The sequence below is a fragment of the Vipera berus genome (assembly GCF_964194415.1).
Source record: "Vipera berus genome assembly, chromosome: W".
Classification (NCBI taxonomy): domain Eukaryota; kingdom Metazoa; phylum Chordata; class Lepidosauria; order Squamata; family Viperidae; genus Vipera; species Vipera berus.
Window position 1 is genome coordinate 74,263,026 of NC_138210.1, and position 22,072 is coordinate 74,285,097.

At 51.6% G+C, this 22,072-nt stretch overlaps 1 protein-coding gene across 4 annotated transcripts in view; it reads right to left on the reverse strand.

The window, feature by feature from the left end:
- LOC308676618 (chromodomain-helicase-DNA-binding protein 3-like) overlaps positions 1-22,072 on the reverse strand; it is a 103,981-nt gene that overhangs the window by 77,313 nt on the left and 4,596 nt on the right. For 2 of the 4 annotated variants that reach the window (XM_081342539.1, XM_081342538.1), the window contains exons 2-4: positions 8,849-8,967; positions 7,123-7,296; positions 4,496-4,617 (exon numbers count right to left, since the gene is read on the reverse strand). In XM_081342539.1, the coding sequence (XP_081198665.1) occupies positions 4,496-4,617; positions 7,123-7,296; positions 8,849-8,967 (415 nt within the window). Of the gene's footprint in view, positions 1-4,495; positions 4,618-7,122; positions 7,297-7,845; positions 8,266-8,848; positions 8,968-17,448; positions 17,649-22,072 lie in introns of those variants that run through there. The other 2 variants (XM_081342540.1, XM_081342541.1) reach the window with 2 other exon arrangements.

Below are 22,072 nucleotides of genomic sequence, written 5' to 3' on the forward strand. Positions count from 1 at the left end.
AAGATCTCCTTACCATTCTCGGGGAGGGGGGGGTCTCATACCAACTGGCAGAACCAGGTTTTGATGCCCTCCTGGAAAGCCAAAAGAGCGGGGGGGGGGGGAGGATTTTCGCTTCATGCAGTAGAATGACTCACAGAGGGGAGGGGCCACAGCAGAAAAGGCTCTTCTCCTTGACACACAGACACACACCCTCCCCACTGCAAGACAGGGTGCTGGAGCAGTACGTAGGGCGGAAGAGCCACAAAGAGGATCAGGGGACTGGAGGCTAAAACACACAAGGAACGGTTGCTGGAATTGGGGATGTCCAGTTGCGTATAGTCAAGGCTGTGGTCTTCCCAGTTGCAATGTATGGCAGTGAAAGTTGGACCATAAGAAAGGCCGAGCGCCAAAGAATGGAGGCCTTTGAACTCTGGTGCTGGAGAAGACTCCTGCGAGTCCCTTGGACTGCAAGGCGATCAAACCGGTCAGTCCTAGAGGAGATCAACCCCGACTGCTCTTTAGAAGGCCAGATCCTGAAGCTAAAACTCAAATCCTTTGGCCACCTAATGAGAAGGAAGGACTCACTGGAGAAGAGCCTAACGCTGGGAAAGATGGAGGGCAAGAGAAGAAGGGGACGACAGAGAAGGAGGTGGCTGGATGGAGTCCCTGAAGCAGTAGGCGTGAGCTTAAATGGTCTCCAGAAGATGGTAGAGGACAGGAAGGCCTGGAGGAACGTTGTCCGTGGGGTCGCGATGGGTTGGAGATGACTTCACAACTAACAAGAAGTTTAATGAAGAGAAGGACGAGGCGGGACAGGATAGCAGCCTTCCAGTATCTCAGGGGCTGCCCCAAAGAAGAGGCAGTCAAGCTATTCTCCAAAGCACCCGAAGGCCGGACAAGAAGCAACGGATGGAAACTCACCAAGGAGAGAAGCAACCTGGAACTAAGGAGAAACTTCCTGACGGTTGTCAGGGCTCCAACGTTGGAGGTTTTTAAGAAGAGATGCTCTGGTTCACGGGTCCCCAAGCCCCTGTCCATGGACCCGTGGCATGCCAACAACCGGTCCGCACAAACAGGCCAAGCCCCATCCGCGGGGATGCAGGCAGCACATAAAACCAGGCCCCCTCCAGTCCGCGGAAAAACCTCTCTCTCTCTACAGAAGCGGCCCCCGGTGCCCGAAAGGTTGGGGACCTCTGGGTACAGGGTCTCCTGCCTGAGCAGGGGGTTGGACTAGAGGACCTCCGAGGTCCCTTCCAACTCTTGTTAATGCTGGGCCGGTGCCAATGGGGGAAGAGGCTCCTCAGACACCCTCTGCACCCACAAGCCTTAGCAGCACCAGGTTGCGCAACCCCCGCCCCCCCCCGCGCAGGGCAGGCGTGTCTTTATCCGAACCCCGAAGCACCCCCAAGGGACTCTTGAGACCCATAAGGCTGGGCCCTTTCCTGCCTCCCCTCCGATTCCAGGGCTCTGGAGAGAGGGACGGCAAATGCCCTCGTTTTCTCGCCGACGGCACAACCTCGCTTCCGGAGCGGAGGAGCTACCGGCAACTCTCTCTCTCTCTCGGGGGGGTGGGGGTGGCTGTTGCGGCGTTTTAGCTCCCCAAAGCCCGACAAGGGACCTCAAAGTCCTCCGAGAGCCACAAAGGGGAAATAAAAAGGGCTGCAAAGGGGCTTTCCCTCTTGATCGGGGGGGGCGCTTTGGGCCAATTCCAGCCACGCAGGGTGACCCGCCTCCCACCCGGGCAAGTGCCCAACAATTTAGAGCTAATTAGAGGCAGGCCGAGGGCTGCCTCCCCCCACCACCACCTTAGCCCCACAGCTGGGCTTGGTTCCCCCCGGGCACCTGGAATAAATCACCGCCTTTATTAAAGCTGGCGAGGCTCAGGTGGCCTGGCCGCTGCCAGGTTTCTGCCGCCGGTCGCAGAGGCTGTGTTGGCAGCCGAGCAGGGCTCTGCCCGCCAAGCCGAAGCCGGGAGACACGGGGGGGGGGGGGAGGAGTGGGGGGGGTTGCCAAGGCCACTGGTGGCTTCCCTGCAGCTGACGGGAGCTGAGCTGAGCCTGGCTTGAACTGCAGGCTGGCAGCCAGAGGAGGTCTGGGAGGCAGAGAGCGCCGGGCGCTCTGGGACGTTCCGGGATTGGCACTGAACGAGGCCACTGAGTTTAGGAACGCAGAGAGAGAGAGAGAGAGAGAGAGAGAGAGAGAAAGAGAGAGATGGAGAGAAAGAGAAAGGGAGAAAGAGAGAAAGAAAGAGGGAGGGGGAGAGAGAGAAAGAGAAAGAAAGGGAGAGGGAAAGAAAGAGAGAGAGAGAAAGGGAGGGAAAGAGAAAGGAGAGAGAGAGATAAGGGAAAGAGAAAGAGAGAGAAAGAAAGGGAGAGAGATAAGAAGAAAGAGAGAAAGGGAAAGGGTGCGAGAGAGAGAAAGAGAGGGAGAAAGGGAGAAAAAGGGGGAGAGAGAAAGGGAGGGAGAGAAAGAGAAAGGGAGAGAGAAGAAAGAGAAAGAGAGAGAGAGAGAGAGAGAGAGAGAGAGAGAGAGAGAGAGAGAGAGAGAGAGATACCACTACCCCCACCCCCGTTCTCCAGGCAGGAGTCTTGCCCCCCACCCAGGGCCAGAGACCGGCATGAGAAGCAGCTCCCTTTGCACAAGCCAGAATGACAATCCCGACAAACGTGCCGACTCGGGAAGACGTCTCCGGAGAGAAGACTATCAGCACAGGCCATGTGGGGGGGGGGTCCTCTCAAAATGCTTGTTCGGTTCTTAAGGTGACCAGAGTAGGATCACATTAGAAAGGGGTGTGGGGGTGTGGGGGTGTGTGTGTTTGTGTGTGTGTGTGTGTTTGTGTGTGCGCGCAAAAGAGAACCTGGAGTTTCGTCAAGCGCCACCCTTTTCGCAGAGAATTGTGCATTGCGGGCAAGCGGGCCAGGAGACGCATTCAGGTGCCTCCGCAAATCTATCGATTTCTGTTCGTTTCTCTGGCTGCCCGTCTCAAAGACTCCTCCAATGAAGACTCCGCAGAAGCAAATGACAATAAGAAGGAGAGAGAGAAGAAAGAGAGAATGATAAATGATAAGCTAGATGCTAGATGGATAGACGGATACGAGAGAGAGACAGAATGGATGGACAGACAGATAGGTTGGGTGGATGGATAGGGATGAGAGAGAGAGAGAGAGAGAGAGAGAGAGAGAGAGAGAGAGAGAGATGAGATAGATAAGAGAGAGAGAGAATGGATGGGCAGATAGGATGGATGGGTGGCTGTAATGGATGTAGATAGATAGATAGATAGGTAGATAGATAGATAGATAGATAGATAGATAGATAGATAGATAGATAGATAGATAGATATAGATAGAAGAGCTAGAAATGAGATAGAGAAAGAAAGAAAGAAAGAAAGAAAGAAAGAAAGAAAGAAAGAAAGAAAGAAAGAAAAAGGAAGGAAGGAAGGAAGGAAGGAAGGAAGGAAGGAAGGAAGGAAGGAAGGAAGGAAGGGCAGATAGGATGGATGGAGAGAGATGAGATAGAAGATAGATAGATAGATAGATAGATAGATAGATAGATATAGATAGAAGAGCTAGAAATGAAAGAAAGAAAGAAAGAAAGAAAGAAAGAAAGAAAGAAAGAAAGAAAGAAAGAAAGAAAGAAAGAAAGAAAGAAAGGAAGGAAGGAAGGGCAGATAGGATGGATGGAGAGAGATGAGATAGATACAAACAGACGGACGGATCTCCCTACGGACGTGGGCTGCATCTCACCTACCGGAATCTCATTGGGGGCACCGGATGTCGCAAGAGGCGTCCGTGAAGGTGGGTGTGGATATGGATGTTTTTACCTGACGATCTTTATTTTTAAAAAAACCTCTTTTTGAAGAGGCAACCAATAAATGTTCCAGAGAAGCGAATAAACCTCCACCATCAAGCGCCGTCCCTTTGGAAGGTCTATGGGGCCCTTCTCAGCCCCACATTTCTCTCTGCTAAGTCAGACGGTGCTTAAGTGCCCCATCTCACGACCTTATTTTGCCACAGTTAAAGCAAATCGCCGCCGCCGTTAAGTGAGTCACGCGGTCCTTAAATGGATCTGGCTTACCCCACCCCACCCCACCCCATGGACTCTGCTTGTCGGCTGGGAAGGTTACAACGGTTGATCACATCACACACACAGACACACACACACACTCACACACGGGACACTACGACTGTTGTAAACGCATGCCAGTGACCAAGCCCCTCTCATTTGGATCGCATGACCCACGGGGAGCCTGCCACGGTCGCTCAGTGTGAAAACCGGCCGTAAGGTCTCTTTCCCTCCCCCCCCCCGGTGGCTTTTGAAACTTCAAAGCGGCTTTGTAACTTCGGTCGCTAAACGAAGGGCTGTAAATTGAGGACTAGCCTCTATTTCCAGGCATGACCCAGAATGGACTTTTTACTCGGGGCGGGGGAGAAGAGAAAAAAAGGTCAACCTTAAAAGTCAAGCTGGGTCACGTCGCCCCCGCCCGCCGGCCCGCCTGGATGACCTCGAAGGAACCCACCTCATAAACTGGCTGAAAGCCTTGTAGTTGGTCAAGGTGTGGTAGTCTTCCTCGGTGAACACGTGGTCCACGTCCTCCAGGCCCCACGTCATGAGCAGCTGAGCCGAGGACTTCTGCTCCACCTGGAAAGGGAAGAGAGAAAGGGGTTAGGGTATCCCCCGCCCGGAGACCAAAATACTCCCCGGTGCCTATTGCCAGGAGAGGGAGGAGAGGGGGTGGCAGGAAGGGGGAAAGAGCAGAAATCTCGAACGCGGCCCCTGCATCAGACTTAAGTAGATAAAAGGGAGTTGGGAGGGACCTCGGAGGTCTTCAAGCCCAACCCCCCCCCCCCGCTCAGGCAGGAAACTCTATGCCAATGGCTTCTTTAAAAGGAGGAGGAGGAGGAGGAACAGAATAACAGACTTGGAAGGGACCTTTGAGGTCATCTAGCCCAACCCCCTGCTCAGGCAGGAAAGCCTATACCAATGTCTGGAGGAGGAGGAGGAGGAGGAGGAGGAGGAGGAGGAGGAGGAGGAGGAGGAACAGGAACAGAATAATAGACTTGGAAGGGACCTTGGAGGTCATCTAGCCCAACCCCCTGCTCAGGCAGGAAAGCCTATACCAATGTCTGGAGGAGGAGGAGGAGGAGGAAGAATGGAATGACAGACTCGGAAGAGGCCTTGGAGGTCATCTAGCCCAAACCCCCTGCCCAGGCAGGAAACCCTACACCATTTCAGACAAATTGGTACAGACAAAAAAAAAAATTCAGACTTCAATCCTGGAGACTGGAGTCCAGACGTTTTCAAGCGGCAGACGAGCAATTATCCTGAATTATGTTCTACCACTGATTTGTAACCCACGCTTTCTTCCGAGCAACCTATTGGTCGGATTAGGGAATACCTTTCTGGGTTACAGGTGATAGATAAGCACGGAAAATCCGTACAGAGACCACACACACACACACGGAGCCAGCGAAGGCTTTGCGGGAAGCTTGAGGGAAGAGTACCGGACTGGGTTTTGCAAGGAAGACCCTCGTTTCCATTTTCCTGAGCTCCACTGGGGAGGGGAGGAAATATTCCCCGCCTACTGCAAATGCCGGGTAACCGGAAACGTTGCCTTAAACCCCTTTCGTCCTCGTTCCCCGAAGCCCCTGCCTTTCCCGCAACCTGCTCAGCGTCAGCCGGTCCCCCACGGCTGTGGCTTCGGCTTCGCAGAAGGGATGGAACTGGCGCCTGTTTGTCCACTGGACTTTCGTCGGCTCGCACGGTGTGTCAACCGGCCTGCGACAAGACAAGTCAGGGTTCCGGCCGAGCAGAGTGTAGCTAGCATGAGGGGGTGGGAGAAGGCTCCCTCCCTTCGGAAGAGCATCCTGGCTGAGACTGGACTGCCCTCCTCTGGGACACTCTCCCGCACGCACGACGCGCTGAAGGCCGGGCTCTGCCCGCTGGCCTGGGGAAGCCAGAGTGGGATGGCGGCCCTCAAGTGGCTTCTTTTTTGTGTGTTGTCTCCAGGAGGGTGGGGTGAGGGGTTGTTTTTTATTCTTTATGTTGGGTTTTAAGCCACTGAGCGTCACTGCGAGCGATTGGGCAGCCATAGGGAGGAAGGAAGCAAGGAAGGAAGGAAGGAAGGGAGGGAGGGAGGGAGGGAGGGAGGGAGGGAGAGAGGAAGTGAATGAGGAGGGAGGGAGGAAGACAAAGACAGAAAAAAAGGGAGGGAGGGAGGGAGGGAGGAAAGGAAAGGAAAGGAAAGGAAAGGAAAGGAAAGGAAAGGAAAGGAAAGGAAAGGAAAGGAAAGGAAAGGAAAGGAAAGGAAAGGAAAGGAAAGGAAAGGAAAGGAAAGGAAAGGAAAGGAAAGGAAAGGAAAGAGGAGGGAGGGAGGAAGACAAAGACGGAAGGAAGGAAGGAAGGAAGGAAGGAAGGAAGGAAGGAAGGAAATGGAAGGGAGGGAGGGAGGGAGGGAGGAAAGAAGACAAAGAGAAACAAAAAGGAAGGAAGGAAGGGAATGAGAAGAGAGGGAGGGAGGGAGAGAGGGAAAGAGAAAGCAAGCAAGCAAGCAAGCAAGCAAGCAGGAAAGAAAGAAAGAGAAAGAAAGAAAGAAAGAAAGAAAGAAAGAAAGAAAGAAAGAAAGAGAGAGAGAGAGAGAAAGAAAGAAAGAAAGAGAAAGAAAGAAAGAAAGAAAGAAAGAAAGAAAGAAAGAAAGAAAGAAAGAAAGAAAGAAAGAAAGAAAGAAAGAAAGAAAGAAAGAAAGAAAGAAAGAAAGAAAGAAAGAAAGAAAGAAAGAAAGAAAGAAAGAAAAAGAAAGAAAGGGCTTTTGCCTCTTTTGTTCCAGGGATCAGAAGGGGGTGAGTCCTGAAGCTGACTGCTCTCGTACGTGCTGGGAAAGGCCCGGCAAGGCAGGAAGGAAGAAGGGATCAAGTGGGGAACTAGCCTGGAATCCTAGCCCAGCCACAGGAGGCATCAACCTGCCCTCCATCCCTAAGTCCCCCTGAAACCTCATCTGACTGGGAAGACTCTTGTACCGCAAGGAGATCCGGTGGCTGACGCCGGACAATCCCAGCCAAGGAGGAGGAGGAGGAGGAGGAAGAGGAGGAGGAGGAGGAGGAGGCCGGGATTTAAAGCCCTCCCCGAGATCTTTTTTTTTTTTTTTACCTTTGGCTTTTGCATTCCGTCTTCTTCCGACTTTTTCCGCCGCTTGGTCTTCTTCTCTTTCTTCTCCCGATGTTTGCGCCTTTTCTTCTTCCCCAGCCCGCCATAATCGCTGCCGCCGCTCTCCGACTTCGCCCGGTACTCCTCTCGGTCTGACTCGAACTCATCCTCGCTGACCTGCCGAGAAAAGGGGTGGGGGGGGGGAGGTTTGGAGAAAACCAAACAAACCCTCCAGAGCTGGAGAGGAGGCAGCGAGCGCGAGATCCTTAGCGTTCGTTAAGGACCAGCCTTCCTCCCTCCCCCACCCCCCCACCCCCGTTTTTTTATTGCGACACAATAATAAAGAGACTTGGCAAAGAAATAAAACAGTCCTGGTGGGGGGGGGGAGTGCTTAACCAACGCAAAGAGGAGATGCAGAAAAGCTTTTTAGGCAGCTTTGGCTGAGAAGAAGAAACAGCCAAGGGACCAGTGGGGGCGGGGGGGGGGGAAGGACGCCCCTTTGAGGACCTGTGCACTTCCGACTCCCAGAATCCCTGAGCCAGCCAGGAAATGCTGGGAGTCAAAGTCCACAGGTCGTCAAGCGCCCACGGTTCCCACCCCGCGTTCTACACCGATAGTCTCTCTCTCTCGATTGGTTTAGGTAGCTGCCCATCTCGACAAACGGCTCTGAGCGGTCCCCGGGGTTCAGAAACACATCTTGCAATTAAAAAAAATCTTAAAACATGCCTTAAAGCAATAAAAACGATGTATAACCGGCCGGTCGAAGGGAGAAAGGGAATAAGAACGGTTATTCTGCTCCTGGCCATGACGGCGTTAAAGGTGGAGTTCTTTTTTTTTCTTTTTTTCTTTTTTTTTTGCGGTTTCATCCCTTCCCTTATAGACCTTTGACGGTCCTTTGAATCACAGGGAGGGAGCCACCACGGAGAAGGCCCTCCTTCTTGGTCCCACCAGAGAGAAGAGAGAGAGAGAGAATGATAAATGATGCTAGAGGGATAGACGGATACGGGAGAGAGAGAGACACAGAGAGAGAGAGAGAGAGAATGGATGGACGGACAGATAGGATGGCTGTAATGGATGGATGGAGAGATGAGACAGACAGACAGACAGACAGACAGATAGAATGGATGGACAGACAGGATGGATGGATGGATGGGATGGCTGGAGATAGATGAGACAGATAGATAGATAGATAGATAGATAGATAGATAGATAGATAGATAGATAGATAGATAGATAGATAGATAGAATAGATAGATAGAATGGATAGATAGAGATAGATAGATAGATAGATAGATAGATAGATAGATAGATGATAGATAGATAGATAGATAGATAGATAGATAGATAGATAGATAGATAGATAGATAGATAGATAGATAGATAGATAGATAGATAGATAGATAGATAGATAGATAGATAGATAGAAAGAAAGAATGGAAGGACGGACAGATAGGATGGATGGCTGCAATGGATGGATGGAGACAGATGAGAGACAGACAGACAGACAAAGATAGGTAGATATAGGCAGACAGACAGACGGATCTCCCTGCAGACATAGGCTGTGTCTCATCTAACAGGGAATGTCATTTGGAAGGCCCTCCTTCTGGGTCCCACCAGATGGACCCCCTCAAGAGAGGGGACCCCTAACACACACACCCCGTCTCCCCATCCTGCTGGGTCACCTGGATGTAACTGGGGAAAGACGAGAGGCCCGCTTGGCGCCACTTACTAGTTTTTTGCGCTTCCTGGGTTTCCCCGGCTTGTTCTCTTTCTGCTTTTTCGGGCCCCGTTTCTTCTTCTTGACCACCAGGGGACTCTCCAAGTTGCACAGATCCTCCTCTTCGTCGTCTGGGAGGCCAAAGCGGGAAAAGGATCCCCAGTTAAAAAAAAAAAAAGGAAAAAAAACAGGAGGAAAAAGGATTCACCGGTCTGTGTTGTTGATGCCGCTTAAGGGCTACGTCCGAGCTTGGGGACCAGGGACAAGGAGGGGCCTCACTCAGCCTGACACACAGACACACACACACACCACACACACACACACACACCCCGCTGCACTCTCGGCCTAGTGCGGGAAGGGCCAGGCGGTGAAGAGCTGCACTGTGCTCTGGGGGCTGGTTGACCCCACTCCCTTCTAGCACTGATGACAGGCCTCCTCCTCCTCCCCCCCCTCCCCCTCCCCGCAAACCCCACCCTCTTATTTACTCATGAGGTAACCTAGTTGGGTCATGAAAGGTCTGCAAGGAAACCGCCCAGCTCAGAGAGCACCAAGGACCCCACAGTCGTCCTCCTCCTCCCTTCTAGCACTGATGATGTTCCCTAGTTGGGTCATGAAATGTTTGCAAGAAAAGCACCCAGCTCAGAGAGCGCCAAGGACCCCCACAGTCCTCTCCTCCTCCTCCTCCTCCTCCTCCCTCCCCAAGTCCCACTTCCTTCTAGCACTGATGAGGTTAGCTAATTGAGTCGTGAAACATCTGCCAGAAGACCCAGGTTCAGAGAGCCCCAAGGACCCCACAGCCCTCCTCCTCCTCCACTCCACCACCCCCCTCCCTTCTAGCACTGACGACGTTCCCTAGTTGGGTCATGAGACGTCTGCAAAAGAAAACCACCCAGCTCAGAGAGCACCCAGGATTCCATAGTAATCATCCTCCTCCTCCTCCTTCCCTCTTCTCCTTCCTCCTCTCTGCAAACCCCGCTCGCTTCTAGCACTGATGACGTTCCCTAGTTGGGTCATGAAATGTCTGCAAGGAAACCGCCCAGCTCAGAGAGCACCCAGGACCCCACAGTCCTTCCTTCCTTCCTTCCTTCCTTCCTTCCTTCCTTCCTTCCTTCCTTCCTTCCTTCCTTTCCTTCTAGCACTGATGATGTTCCCTAGTTGGGTCATGAGACGTCTGCAAGGAAACCGCCCAGCTCAGAGAGCACCCAGGACCCCACAGTCCTTCCTTCCTTCCTTCCTTCCTTCCTTCCTTCCTTCCTTCCTTCCTTCCTTCCTTCCTTTCCTTCTAGCACTGATGATGTTCCCTAGTTGGGTCATGAAACGTCTGCCAGAAAACCACCCAGCTCAGAGAGCACCCAGGACCCCACAGTCCTTCCTTCCTTCCTTCCTTCCTTCCTTCCTTCCTTCCTTCCTTCCTTCCTTCCTTCCTTCCTTCCTTCCTTCCTTCCCTTTCCTTCTAGCACTGATGAGGTTCCCTAGTTGGGTCAGGAAACGTCTGCCAGGAAAACCACCCAGCTCAGAACCCTCCGTCGTTCAACCTTGAACTTCCGAGGACTGTCTTCCATTTGAATCCTGCCATCGTCGGCCCAATTCAGACAAGTTCAATTATTTCTCGCTTTTGACGATTCTTTTTAGTCTCAACTGTCGGGCTTGGAGGAGACCCCGGGCTCTTTCTCCTACCTCTCCTTGGCTTATTATAAGCAGAGTGTGCCAAAACCTCTTCCAGAAGTACTGGTGAAGAAAGAAAGAAAGAAAGAAAGAAAGAAAGAAAGAAAGAAAGAAAGAAAGAAAGAAAGAAAGAAAGAAAGAAAGAAAGAAAGAAAGAAAGAAAGAAAGAAAGAAAGAAAGAAAGAAAGAAAGAAAGAAAGAAAGAAAGAAAGAAAGAAAGAAAGAAAGAAAGAAAGAAAGAAAGAAAGAGACTGCGGGGTCCTTGGTGGTCTCTGAGCTGGGCGGTTTCCTTGCAGATGTTTCATGACCCAACTAGGGAACATCATCGGTGCTAGAAGGAAGAAAGGAAGGAAGGAAGGAAGGAAGGAAGGAAGGAAGGAAGGAAGGAAGGTACTTAGCAACACCACGATCCCTATAAAAGGCGGCTGTGTGTGTGTGTGTGTGTGTGTGTGTGAGGCTTCCAATTTCCCAAGGCCAGCGGAAGTGTGAGAATGGCAAGCCGTGGAGGCGGTGCTGGTGGTGGTCCTTTTATGCTGCAGGTGTAGCAACCAAACATAACTCCTTAATAAGAGTCACCCGGGCCAACTCCCCTCTCATTCACCCTTGTTGTAAATCAGAAGCAACTCCACCTAACTGCCACGGAAATCACTTCCGCCGTATTAAAGACGCAGGAGAGGCCATTAATCCCCCCCCCCGGCTTTTCTCCACTGGTTTTAACCTCCCGCTCTCCCTCCGCAGGCACAAGAGGAAGGGAGCCCCCCCCCCGGCACGGCCACCACCCCCCACTCATTAATATCACAGGACAGCTACCTCCGCCGTAATTAGAGGCTCCAGAGAGCCCCGTCGGCCGATTTCTCTTGCCTCGCCTGACAAAGCGGGGCCGGGAAAGAGATGGAAGAGGCTCTCGCCGTTAACCCGGCAGTGATGAATTGGGGTGTGTGTGTCTCTGTGTCTGTGTGTGTGTGTGTCTGTGTGTGAATCAGCCAGCCCAAAGTGTCGACATTCCCAGAAAAAGTTTCTCCCCAAATTAGAAGCGCAAGCACGCAGGTGTCCCGCTGTCACCCAATTCACAAAACCGAGTTTCCAACAAGCGGAGACGCTAGGGGTGGCTTTTTTTTTTTTTTTGACCTGAAGTCAAACCGGTTCGGGGGGGAAAACCCAGGATTAAGCCCAACACCTTCAGACAACGTGGGGTCAGAGAGAGAGAGAGAGAGAGAGAGAGAGAGAGAGAGAGAGAGGATACAAAAACCCCTCTGTGAGAAGAAATCAACCGGTGGATGTCACCTCCAGAAGCGGTGGAGGCTCCATCACCGATGGTTTTCAAGAAGACATGGTCTGAAATGGTATCTAGGGCCTCCGGCTTGGGTAACAGCGTCGGAGGTCCCTTCCGACGCTGTTATTCCATTAAGGAATCAGTGGGACGTCTCGCCGCCAGGGGTCGCGTAGGGGGTTGGACTGGAGGACCTCCGAGGTTCCCTTCCAGCCCCAAGGGTCCAAGGTTCTCAATTCTAAATAGGGACACTCTCCCCGTTCAGGTTCAAGATCCTGCTCGGCCATAACCCTTACAGGATAGCCGACCGTAGCCATTCGGGGGCCCGGCCTCTTTTACAACGGCGATTACTAAATGTATTCAAGCGCTAGGTCGCACCCGGGACTTGCTGCGAAACGTTTAGGCCTTCATTCAAGCTGAAGTCCACAAGCTGGGGTCTTCCAACTTGGCCCTTTGGCGACTTGTGGACTTCAACTCCCAGAATTCCTCAGCCGGCGTGCCTGGCTGAGGAATTCTGGGAGCTGAAGTCCACAAGCTGGGGTCTTCCAACTTGGCCCTTTGGTGACTTGTGGACTTCAACTCCCAGAATTCCTCAGCCGGCGTGCCTGGCTGAGGAATTCTGGGAGTTGAAGTCTACAAGCCATCAAACGGCCAAGTTGGAAGACCCCTGGTCTAGAACAAGGTGAGGTTCAAAGACAGCATAGCCAGCGGACACTATTAAAAGCCGAGTGCCGAGTTCACGACCCCCAGGAATGACACAGGCGCTGCTTCAATCCGTTGGAAATACAGGAAGTCCTCGACTTACGACTGAGCCCAACATTTACGTCACTGAGTGAGACACTTGTTGAGTCTCGAGCCATCTTACCACAGTGGTTTAAGTGAATCACTGCAGTGGTTAAGTTAGTAACCTGGCTGTTAAGCGAATCTGCCTTCCCCAATTGACTTGGCTTGCCGGAAGGTCGCCAAGAGGGATCTCATGACCACCGTCGTAAACAAGAAGCAGTGGCCAAGCATCTGAATTTTGATCACGTGACCACGGGGATGCCGCGACGGCCGTTAAGTGTGCAAAACGATTGTAAGTCGCTTTTCCCAGTGCCGTTGTTACTTTGAATGGTCAGTAAATGAACTGTTGTAAGTCGAGGACTTCCTGTAAATAAACCTAGATTATTGAAGTCACGTTCTCTTTAGTTCTACCCTCCCCTTCTCCTTTCCCAGTCCAGACAAGCTTGGGATTGAGTTACTGTACAGATAGCCCCAAAGGGGCTTTTTTTTTCAAAAAGCAACTGGATTTTCTTTGCATTTCCTTGAAGAGGTTTTGCTTCTCATTCCAAGAAGCTTCTTCAGTTCTGGAGGAATGCTGGAGAACGGAAGGATTTATGTTTATAGGAGGACTGCAAGGAATATAAATCCTTTCATCCTCCTCCGCGTTATTCAGTCAGAAGCTGAAGAACCTTCCGGGATGAGAAGCGAAACCTCTTCAAAAGGAAAACAACGGAAGTCCAGTTGCCTCTTGAAAAAAGCACCTTTGGGACAACTGAGGACACAGACAAACCTCCAAGTGGCCTCAACGACCCCCTAAAACAGACATGTCAAACACAAGGCCCGGGGGCCGGATCCGGCCCGCGAAGTGGTTTCATGTGGCCCGCGAAGCCATCCTGGAAACAGTGAGGGAACGGCCCCCACTGCCTTGGCCCTGGCCCAGAGACCCTCCTCCCGCCAGAGACCCCCAGATCTGTCCCACTCCTGCCCAGGCCCCCATAGGCACCCTTGATGCCAACGATGTAGAGCTGGCCACGCCCACCCAGTAGGCCATACACACTCTAGCCACGCCCACCCAATAGGCCACACCCACCCTGGCAATACCCACCCGGCCCCCTGAGGGCAACCGCAATGCTGATGCGGCCCTCAATGAAATTGAGTTTGACACCCCTGCCCTAAAAGAAGGCAAATGATCAGCTGTCTGCAAGGAGGATAAATCCTTCCCTTCCCCCACCGTCCAGTCAGAACCTGAGGAAGCTTCCAGGATGAGAAGCGAAACCTCTTCAAAAGAAAAACAACAGAAGTCCAGTTGCCTCTTCAAAAAAAAAAGCATCTTTGGGCTGCCAGGATCTGGATGATGGAGAATCTCCACAGACATGTACAGGTAGCCCTCGGCTGATGGCCACAATCCAGCCCGACATTTTCATTGCTAAACAAGGCAGTTGCCGAGCGGCTTTTGAAGGCTGGCTGGGAAATTCTGGGAGCTGAAGTCAACCCATCTTCCAGCCGCCAAGATTGAGATCACGCTGTATTTAATTTACCTAAATGATTTAAAGCCAGGGACTAACTTGAGACTCATAAGTGGCTGGTCACATTCCTGCAGATCTCCCACGTTAAGCTGGAACACAGAATAAATTACTACGAGCTCCGATACTGTGCTAATTCCCCACCTGTGGGGAATACGACATAAAAGAGCAGGAGAAATACGATCCCTCGTCCCCACTGCACGTCGTCCAGTATATTTTTCCCCCCTCTATAGGTAGATCCTTGACTTACGACCGCAGGTGGGACAGGAGGTCCGGTCGTTAAGTCACCACAAAGGCATAAGGTGTGACCGGACCCATTTTTACAGAGGCCGCTAAGGGAACGAATAAATCAGAATAAATAAATTTGGAATAAACTCGAATCACGCAGTTGTGAAGCCAATCATATGGGCGTAAGCGTGAACCTTGGGCTTTTTTTTGTCAGAAAACTGGCAAACAAGATCACAAATTGCAGTTCGTGTGGCTGTGGGAATGCTGCCAAAGTCATAAGTGTGAACCAGTTGCCAAGCCCCCAAAATGGGTCATGTCGGGGTGTGTGTGTCATTTTAAGGACAAAAAATGCTACACCAGCATTCACCATCCTTTCTGAGGCATAAGCAGGAATGTTCATTAAACAATCAGAAGTCGAGGACTGCCTACCATGTAGCTCTTATATAAAATTACTAGGTAAACCTTTATCTAGAAGAGTGGGGGGGGGGGTCTTCCAAACTTGGCCGCGTTAAGACTTGTGTGGACTTCAACTCCCAGAATTCCTCCATGCTGGCTGGAGAATTCTGGGAGTTGAAGTCCACGAGTCTTAAAAGCGGCCAAGTTTGGAAAAGCCCTGATCCAGCATTTAAAGGAAGCAAAGCCCGAGGTTAATTTCCGAGGGAGGCATTCTGCAATCGGCAAACGCGGACAAGGGTCCCCCCTCATCTCTACTCCATCGAGGGAGCCTAAAGGAGAATTTACAACAGATCTTAACACCCAGAAAGTTACATCCCGGGAAGGGCGAACCTTTTGTGTCCCAACTATTTAGCATCTTAAAATTGCCTTGCCAGTTCCTTCAATCTGGACCCGAACCGCTTTTGCTTTCTCCTGCAGCCCCCAAATATTGGGGATCGTGACCCCCCAAAGTTCGGCACTGAATATCAGCAACGTGAGACACCGCCCACCACCGTTGGTGCTGCTCTGTTCCCACTGTGCCGCCTGGTACTAAACGTTATCTTTTTGACGTAAAAATACAAGGAGTTCTCCACTTGCCACCACACTGGCGTCAAAAATGTCCCTGGCTCAGCAAGGCGGCTGTTAAGTGAATTTGGCCCCAGTTTACGACTTTCTTGCCACAGTTGTTAAGTTAGTAATGCAGTTGTGAACTGAACCTTTGCTTGCCAGAAGGGGATCACCTGACCCCCTGCGACCGTCACAAATACGAGTCAGTTGCCCAGCCTCTGAATTTTTCATCCCCATGACTGTGGGATGCCGCGACGGCCTTTTAAGTATGAAAAACGGTCGTTAAGTCAGTTTTTTTCGGCGCCGTTGTAGCTTCGGTCGCTAAACGAGCTGTTGTAAATCGAGGACCGCCACCACTTCTGCCAAGCCGAATATTTCTCCCTGAACTATGACCCCCCCCCCCCGACACACACACACACACACTTTGGAGCCAAAAATGAGCCCAGTTCGGCAGCTGCCCGATCCAATGGCGTCGGAAGGGCAGGGTCCCCACTTTACAGCGGATCGCGGCAAGGATCAAGACCTCGAGGCTGCCAAGTCCCTCCCTCCCTGCCCCCCCACTCCTCCCCCCCCAAAAAGCACCCCCAAACGGACTTCCCATCGTTAGGCGCAGTTTTCAAAGGCGGGAGCCGTTTCCTACCCAAAGATTCGCAAAGTCACCCGAGACGACGCCAGTTTCTGGCGCTGTGGCCACCTCGGTCACGCCGTGCGGTGCTTAATGCTGGATTTGGCCCAGGCGGGCGGCCTAGGAGAGCTTTTCCAGATGAATGCCTGCAATTGGCAGTGATGAATGGAGTCCCAGCCCAGACGGGGAGAGGAGGGGGGGGAACCGCTGTCAACACGGCAGCACAGGAACCGCAAGAGGAAAGCCTCCAACGCGACAGGCCATCAGTGTGTCTGCCGGATGACCTACAACGCAAATGTCTTGTCGAGGGGAGTGGGTGGGGGGGGAGGAAAGGTGAGCTGGTCTTGCCCCTTGCCCGCCGGTGCCCTACTCCCCCGCCCGCTGCCTTTGCCTTTCACACAGACACAGACACAGACAAACACACACACACACACACCCCGCCTCCCTAAGCCACAGGACATAAGCTCCTGTATAAATCACAGCTGGCACTAATTGGCTCCCCGCGCCAAGCCGCTCCGCCAAAGAGGTCTCGCAGGCTAAACGGGGGTGGCGGGAAGCTAAAGTGCCCTCCTGCGCTCCCGCGGGGTTTTGGGGGGAGATGGGGGGAGTCCCCGCGGGTCAAAAGATTAAACCGACAAACGGGGAAGGAGCCTGGCCTGTGTGGCAGCGGGGAGGGAAGGCCGTCCCGCCCGTGGAGGGTAAAGGGGGCAGCCCCAGGGCAGGTGCCAATCCGACAGGGTCCTTTTGCATTCATGCCCAGCGGTCGCTTCTGCCAGCCCCGGCCTGCCTCCGTTGAGAACCCGTGCCAGACTCTAAAATAAGACCCCGGAGGCTAAATCGGGCCTGCGCTGACATCGTGTGCCCAATCCCCTCGTCCTATTTCAGGCCTGTCCTCCCTCCCCCCCACACACACACGCACACCCCCTCACTCCTCCTCCTCCTCTTTGTCAATTCGTACAGCCCGGGGCTCCCCTTGCCTCTCCATTCGCGATTGGGGGGGGGGAAAGAGAAAGAAAACCCCTCTCTTTCCTCGCAGACCCCCCACCCCACCCCAATTAAAAGCAGGTGTAAGGCAGGCTTAACCCACACCAAGGAGCTCATGCTCCATTGCGGGCACCTTTTCAAAATGGGGTGGGGGGGGGTGAGGGAGGAAGCATGGAAAGCCTTTACAATACAATCCTTGCTCACCCGCTCAGCCAACCAAGTGTTATTGTGCTGTAAACCCCCCCCCAAACACACACACATACACACACACACACACACAACAAAGCATCTTGCAGATAAATCGAAGGTTGTCACCCCCCTTTTCGATTCCACTCCAGTTACAACACAACCACAACCACCCCCATTAAACTTCATGAAATAGGAGTGCAAGAATGACATTCCACCCCACCACCATCATCCACTTCCCATCCCATCCCCTCCCTCCGCACGCGCACACACACACACAAGCACACACGCGGGCACACACAATTACATTTTGCATCTGGCCCAACCCAATACAACATTTATCTCTGAATCCTCCAAGCAGCTTCACCTTGTTGCATTTCCCTCTTAACAACGCCACCTTCCTTCCGCTTCTGATGGGATGGAATTGACAAATAGCAGAAGGGGGGGCCCCGAAATACATCAGGATAGGGTTTTTACCAGACACCCCCTCCCCCACAACTCTTGTCAATTTCTAATTCATCTATCAATCTTTTTTTTTCCTGCCTACTTCTTCCACGCTTTCTTGTTCCCCCTGCCTCTCTCTCTCTCTGCCCCCCCCATTTCTAATCATAATATTGGCACACATGCGCAGAAGATTCTTATATTTGGCAGGCAATCAACTAGAATTTTCCACACACGTGATATTTCTACTCCCTACCTTGAAAATATATATTATATAAAGCTAACAAAGGATTTGGGGAGGAAATGGGAAGGGGAGGGGGGAGAGAGAGAGAGGGAGAGGGGGGGAGGGGGAGAGCAAGAGAAAGAATGCAGATGAGTAGCCATAATTGCAAATTATAACAGACCAAGCCTACTTAGACAAACAGCATATTTTTTTATGCGTTTTAAGTTAATACCGAAAAGGAAGAAGAAGAAAAAAAAGAGAGGGGGGGGGGGAGAGGAAAGGAAAAAAAAAGAAAAAAAAAGAAAGCAAACCAGGCAAGCCATCTGAAAAAGCAAAAATAATCATAGTCATAAAAGAACAGCGCCTTTTCATCTGCGTCGGTTAATGGCGGAGGGAATAACAGCCATTTCCATTAGTGAGAAATCTTTAATCACGGGCATAATACGGTTAGGCGGGGGAAGGGAGTGGCAAGGAGAAGAAGAATTTTTTTTTAAAAAAAAAAAGTATATTTGGTGAGACGAGGAAAGATTCGTGGGGAGGCTGAGTTTGGGGCCATTCGGTCCCGCAAAAATTGCCCTTCCCCCCCCCTCCCTGTGTGTGTGTGTGTGTGTGTGTGTGTGTGAAAAGCCAAGCTCGGCTTTTTCTAAACTCTGCGCCTTCTTCTCCTCCACCACGGCTGAACGGAGGAAGAGAGGCGAGGGGAGCAGCCGATGGGCTTTCCAAAGGAGCTTGACGGCCAGCTGTCAACTCCAGCCTGTTGCCGAGAACAGGAGTGAGGGTGGGTGTGTATGTGTCTTCCAGCCGGCTACCAGACCACAAGAGCATCAGCTGGCAAAGAGCCCTGCTGGAACCGCCGGCCGGCTGCAAACCCTGCCCTTCTTACAAACCGAGCCAGGTCAGGGCGCCGGGACTGACAGGCCTCTGGGCACTGCCAAGGAGGAAGGAAGGAATTGACACCACGGAGAGGAAAAGAGGGGCCGGAGCGAGTCAGCCTCAAGCAGAAGTTTTTTTGGGGGGGAAAAAATCGGAGCCCAGGCCATGTGTTTTTTTTTTAAGCCTTTCCTGCCGCTTTTTCAAACTGTTGTTGTTGTTGTTGTTAGCTGCGAAGTCTTGTGTCTGACCCATCGCGACCCCATGGACCACGTTCCTCCAGGCCTTCCTGTCCTCCACCATCTTCTGGAGTCCATTTAGGCTCAAGATAGATGATAGATACATATATAGATACATAAAGTAGAGGGAAGATGGATGGATGCATGGATGGATGGATAGACAGACAGACAGATAGAAAAAGAGACACATAGGTAGAGGGAGAGATGATGGATGGATGGTTGGATAGATAGACAAATAGATAGATGATGTTGTTGTTAGCTGCGAAGTCATCTCCAACCCATCGCGACCCCATGGACAACGTTCCTCCAGGCCTTCCTGTCCTCTACCATCTTCCGGAGTCCATTTAAGCTCACACCTCCTGCTTCAGTGACTCCATCCAGCCACCTCCTTCTCTGTCGTCCCCTTCTTCTCTTGCCCTCAATCTTTCCCAGCGTTAGGCTCTTCTCCAGTGAGTCAAACTGCGGTGGGCACCATTTGAACTGGGGGCCTGGCTCCTGCTTCTTTCTCCCCTCGTGCAATGGAGGGACGCACTTTCCTTCTTGCCAAGTGCCATCCTGAGCATAGGATGCCCTTTTTCACTAAGCAGGCCCTGCTCTAATTTGCCGTTGCCGGAGCACCGCCTGAACTCAACTCAACTCCCCTCCTCTTCCCCTTCCTTTTTCTCTCTCACTCTTCCTTTCTTACCTCTACCACTCCCTTCTTCCTCAAGAGCCCAAGAGCCTTTCCAAGCTAAATCTGCTTTCAGCTATGTCGAACGGGAAAAACAAAAAGTTTTAGCCACCGCAATCTGCACATTTCTGCACCCTCGGCGTTTTGCCGCCGGATCGGACACCGGTGAGGCAGCTTAAAAATCGGTTAAATAAACCAAGACATTTCCAGGACGAAGCCGGCACGCGGGCTGCAGTTGCAGCAGACCCGGTTTTAAAATAATCTCCTCCCTTGGAGATTATAAAATGCAGCTTTGGGCTAAATCAAAAGCCCCAAGATCCCATTCTGACCTCCGTGATGTAGGATTAATCCAGGGGTCTTCAAACCTGGCCCTTTGATACCTTGTGGACTTCAACTCCCAGAATTCCTCAGCCAGGCAGGCTGGCTGAGGAATTCTGGAAGTTGAAGTCAAAGTCATCAAAGGGCCAAGTTTGAAGACCCCTGCTTGTGGACTTCAACTCCCAGAATTCCTCAGCCAGGCACGCCAGCTGAGGAATTCTGGGCATTGAAGTCCACAAGTCACAAAGGGGTCATAGTTCCCTCATGCTGGCTGAGGAATTCTGGGAGTTGAAGTCCACAAGTCATCAAAGGGCCAAGTTTGAAGACCCCTGGATTAAGGTGACGGAGTAGCACCGGGGAGACGCAGGCTCAAGCTGCCCCTCAATTTTGTAAGTTTGCTGGGTGACTTTGGGGGTAAATCACGGGCTCACTCTCATCCCCAACCTACTTCACAAGGTTGTTGTTGACGGGGAAAACGGGAGGAAGGAACATCAAGTGCACCCCACGAGCTTCTGAACACAAAGCAGGAGAGAAAGCAAACAAATATATCATCGCCTCTCCTGGCTTCCCAGGAACCAGGCCTGTTTGTTCTCACAATACGGAGACCAAATCAGGCCTTGGTGCTTAGCAGATGAGACCTCTTGCCCCCCCCACAGGGGGAAAAACAATGGGGGGCAAACTCACAGAGCCCCTGGTGCCACAAAAACCAGGTATTTTAATTCTTTCCGAATACGCTAGCGCAGCGTCAAGAGATTACAGGCTTGAGTGTAGCTTTTTTTTTTGCTTTCCTAAACTGAAGGGGGAAAAAAATGTGAAGAACTTCGTGTGCAGAAGTCTCTATCGGCCGCGTTCTGTTAATTAAAAAAAAAAAAAAAAGATCAGATGCCCAAACTCACTGTGCACGCCAGATCTGTTTTTGTAAACTTTTGGTGTAAACGTAGGGCTTTACATCGGCCCCTGTTTAAAAAAAAAACAAAAAACAGGCATCTTGCTGGATTTCCACAATTATTACTCCTTGCTAAGATTTTTCCCAAATGGGAACGTGCTCCTCGGCTTGTTACCCTTCCCGCCACCCACCCACCCACCCACCCACCACACCCAGTTCGTATGGTCTGAAAATTTGGAATTTTCCAACTCCTTATCCAAGCTGTTGAGAGAGATGCTGAAGAGAGCAAGGAACCTGGGACAGCAGTGTGCACCGCACTCGACACTTCCAACTTAACGCAAGTTCCTTTAGTGACTGTACAAAGTTACGACAGGTGGGAAATGGGAACTGCCCCATCTAATCCTCTGATGCTAGGCCCGCTCCCGTGATTCCCCATAAAACACAGGGATTGGGATCGGCAAGTTCCTTCCGGACACATAAAAGCTATGCCCTGCTAGCCAAACAGCCCTTAATGCTCTCTTTATTGACTAGAGGTTGCCCTCCCCTCCTTGGGTCAGCTGTTCAGCTGAGGCCGAAAAGCTCTGATCGCCCATCCCTATCTTTTCCATCTTCTCTAAGCAGGAGCCCCCCTTTTTCCTTTTGCTCCTGAGAGAGCCAAAATCCGCCCCCCCCCCCCCCCCGGTTTTAGCTTCTCTCCTACGGTTTAGTCTAACATATCCCTACTTATGGCTTATGTGTTATCTCCCTACACGTTCAGTCCTTGTGCTTGGAGTGGTCTCACCAATAATCACAGTTAACGCCACCTCCCTAGAGGCAGCCCACTTAAGACGCCCTGATAAACACGATCAAAGGACGGAGGTTTTTTTTCTCTCTCTCTCTTTCTCTCTTTTTTAATAAGGCCAAAATATAAATGTTTGTATTTTATTATTCGCTTCTACAGCAATCGGCGGCTAAAAACCCAGAGTCGTGAGCATGGCGAACAAGCAAGCCCGATACGCTGCAGGGTAATGAGGGCCCAACGGATTCATCCCGTCGGTTACAGAAACCGTTATCTAGTTTACGAGCTGGGTTGTTGTTTTTTTTATCCGCTCGGATTTTGCGATAGGACTTTATATTAGAGTTGCTGTTTTCACCCCAGAGAATAAAAAACAAGAGGGGATTACAAAAGGGAAACGTCACCAACCAGGAGGTCCTGCCACCCAGGCCTCAAGCAACACCGACTTGGTCACAAAAGATCTACTGCTAAATAAGGAAGGCTGGCGAGATTTTTATTTGCTATTTTTTTTTCAAAGTTTTGATAGCAGGCTTTCTTTCATAGTCAGCCATGACCCAACAATCCAAGGA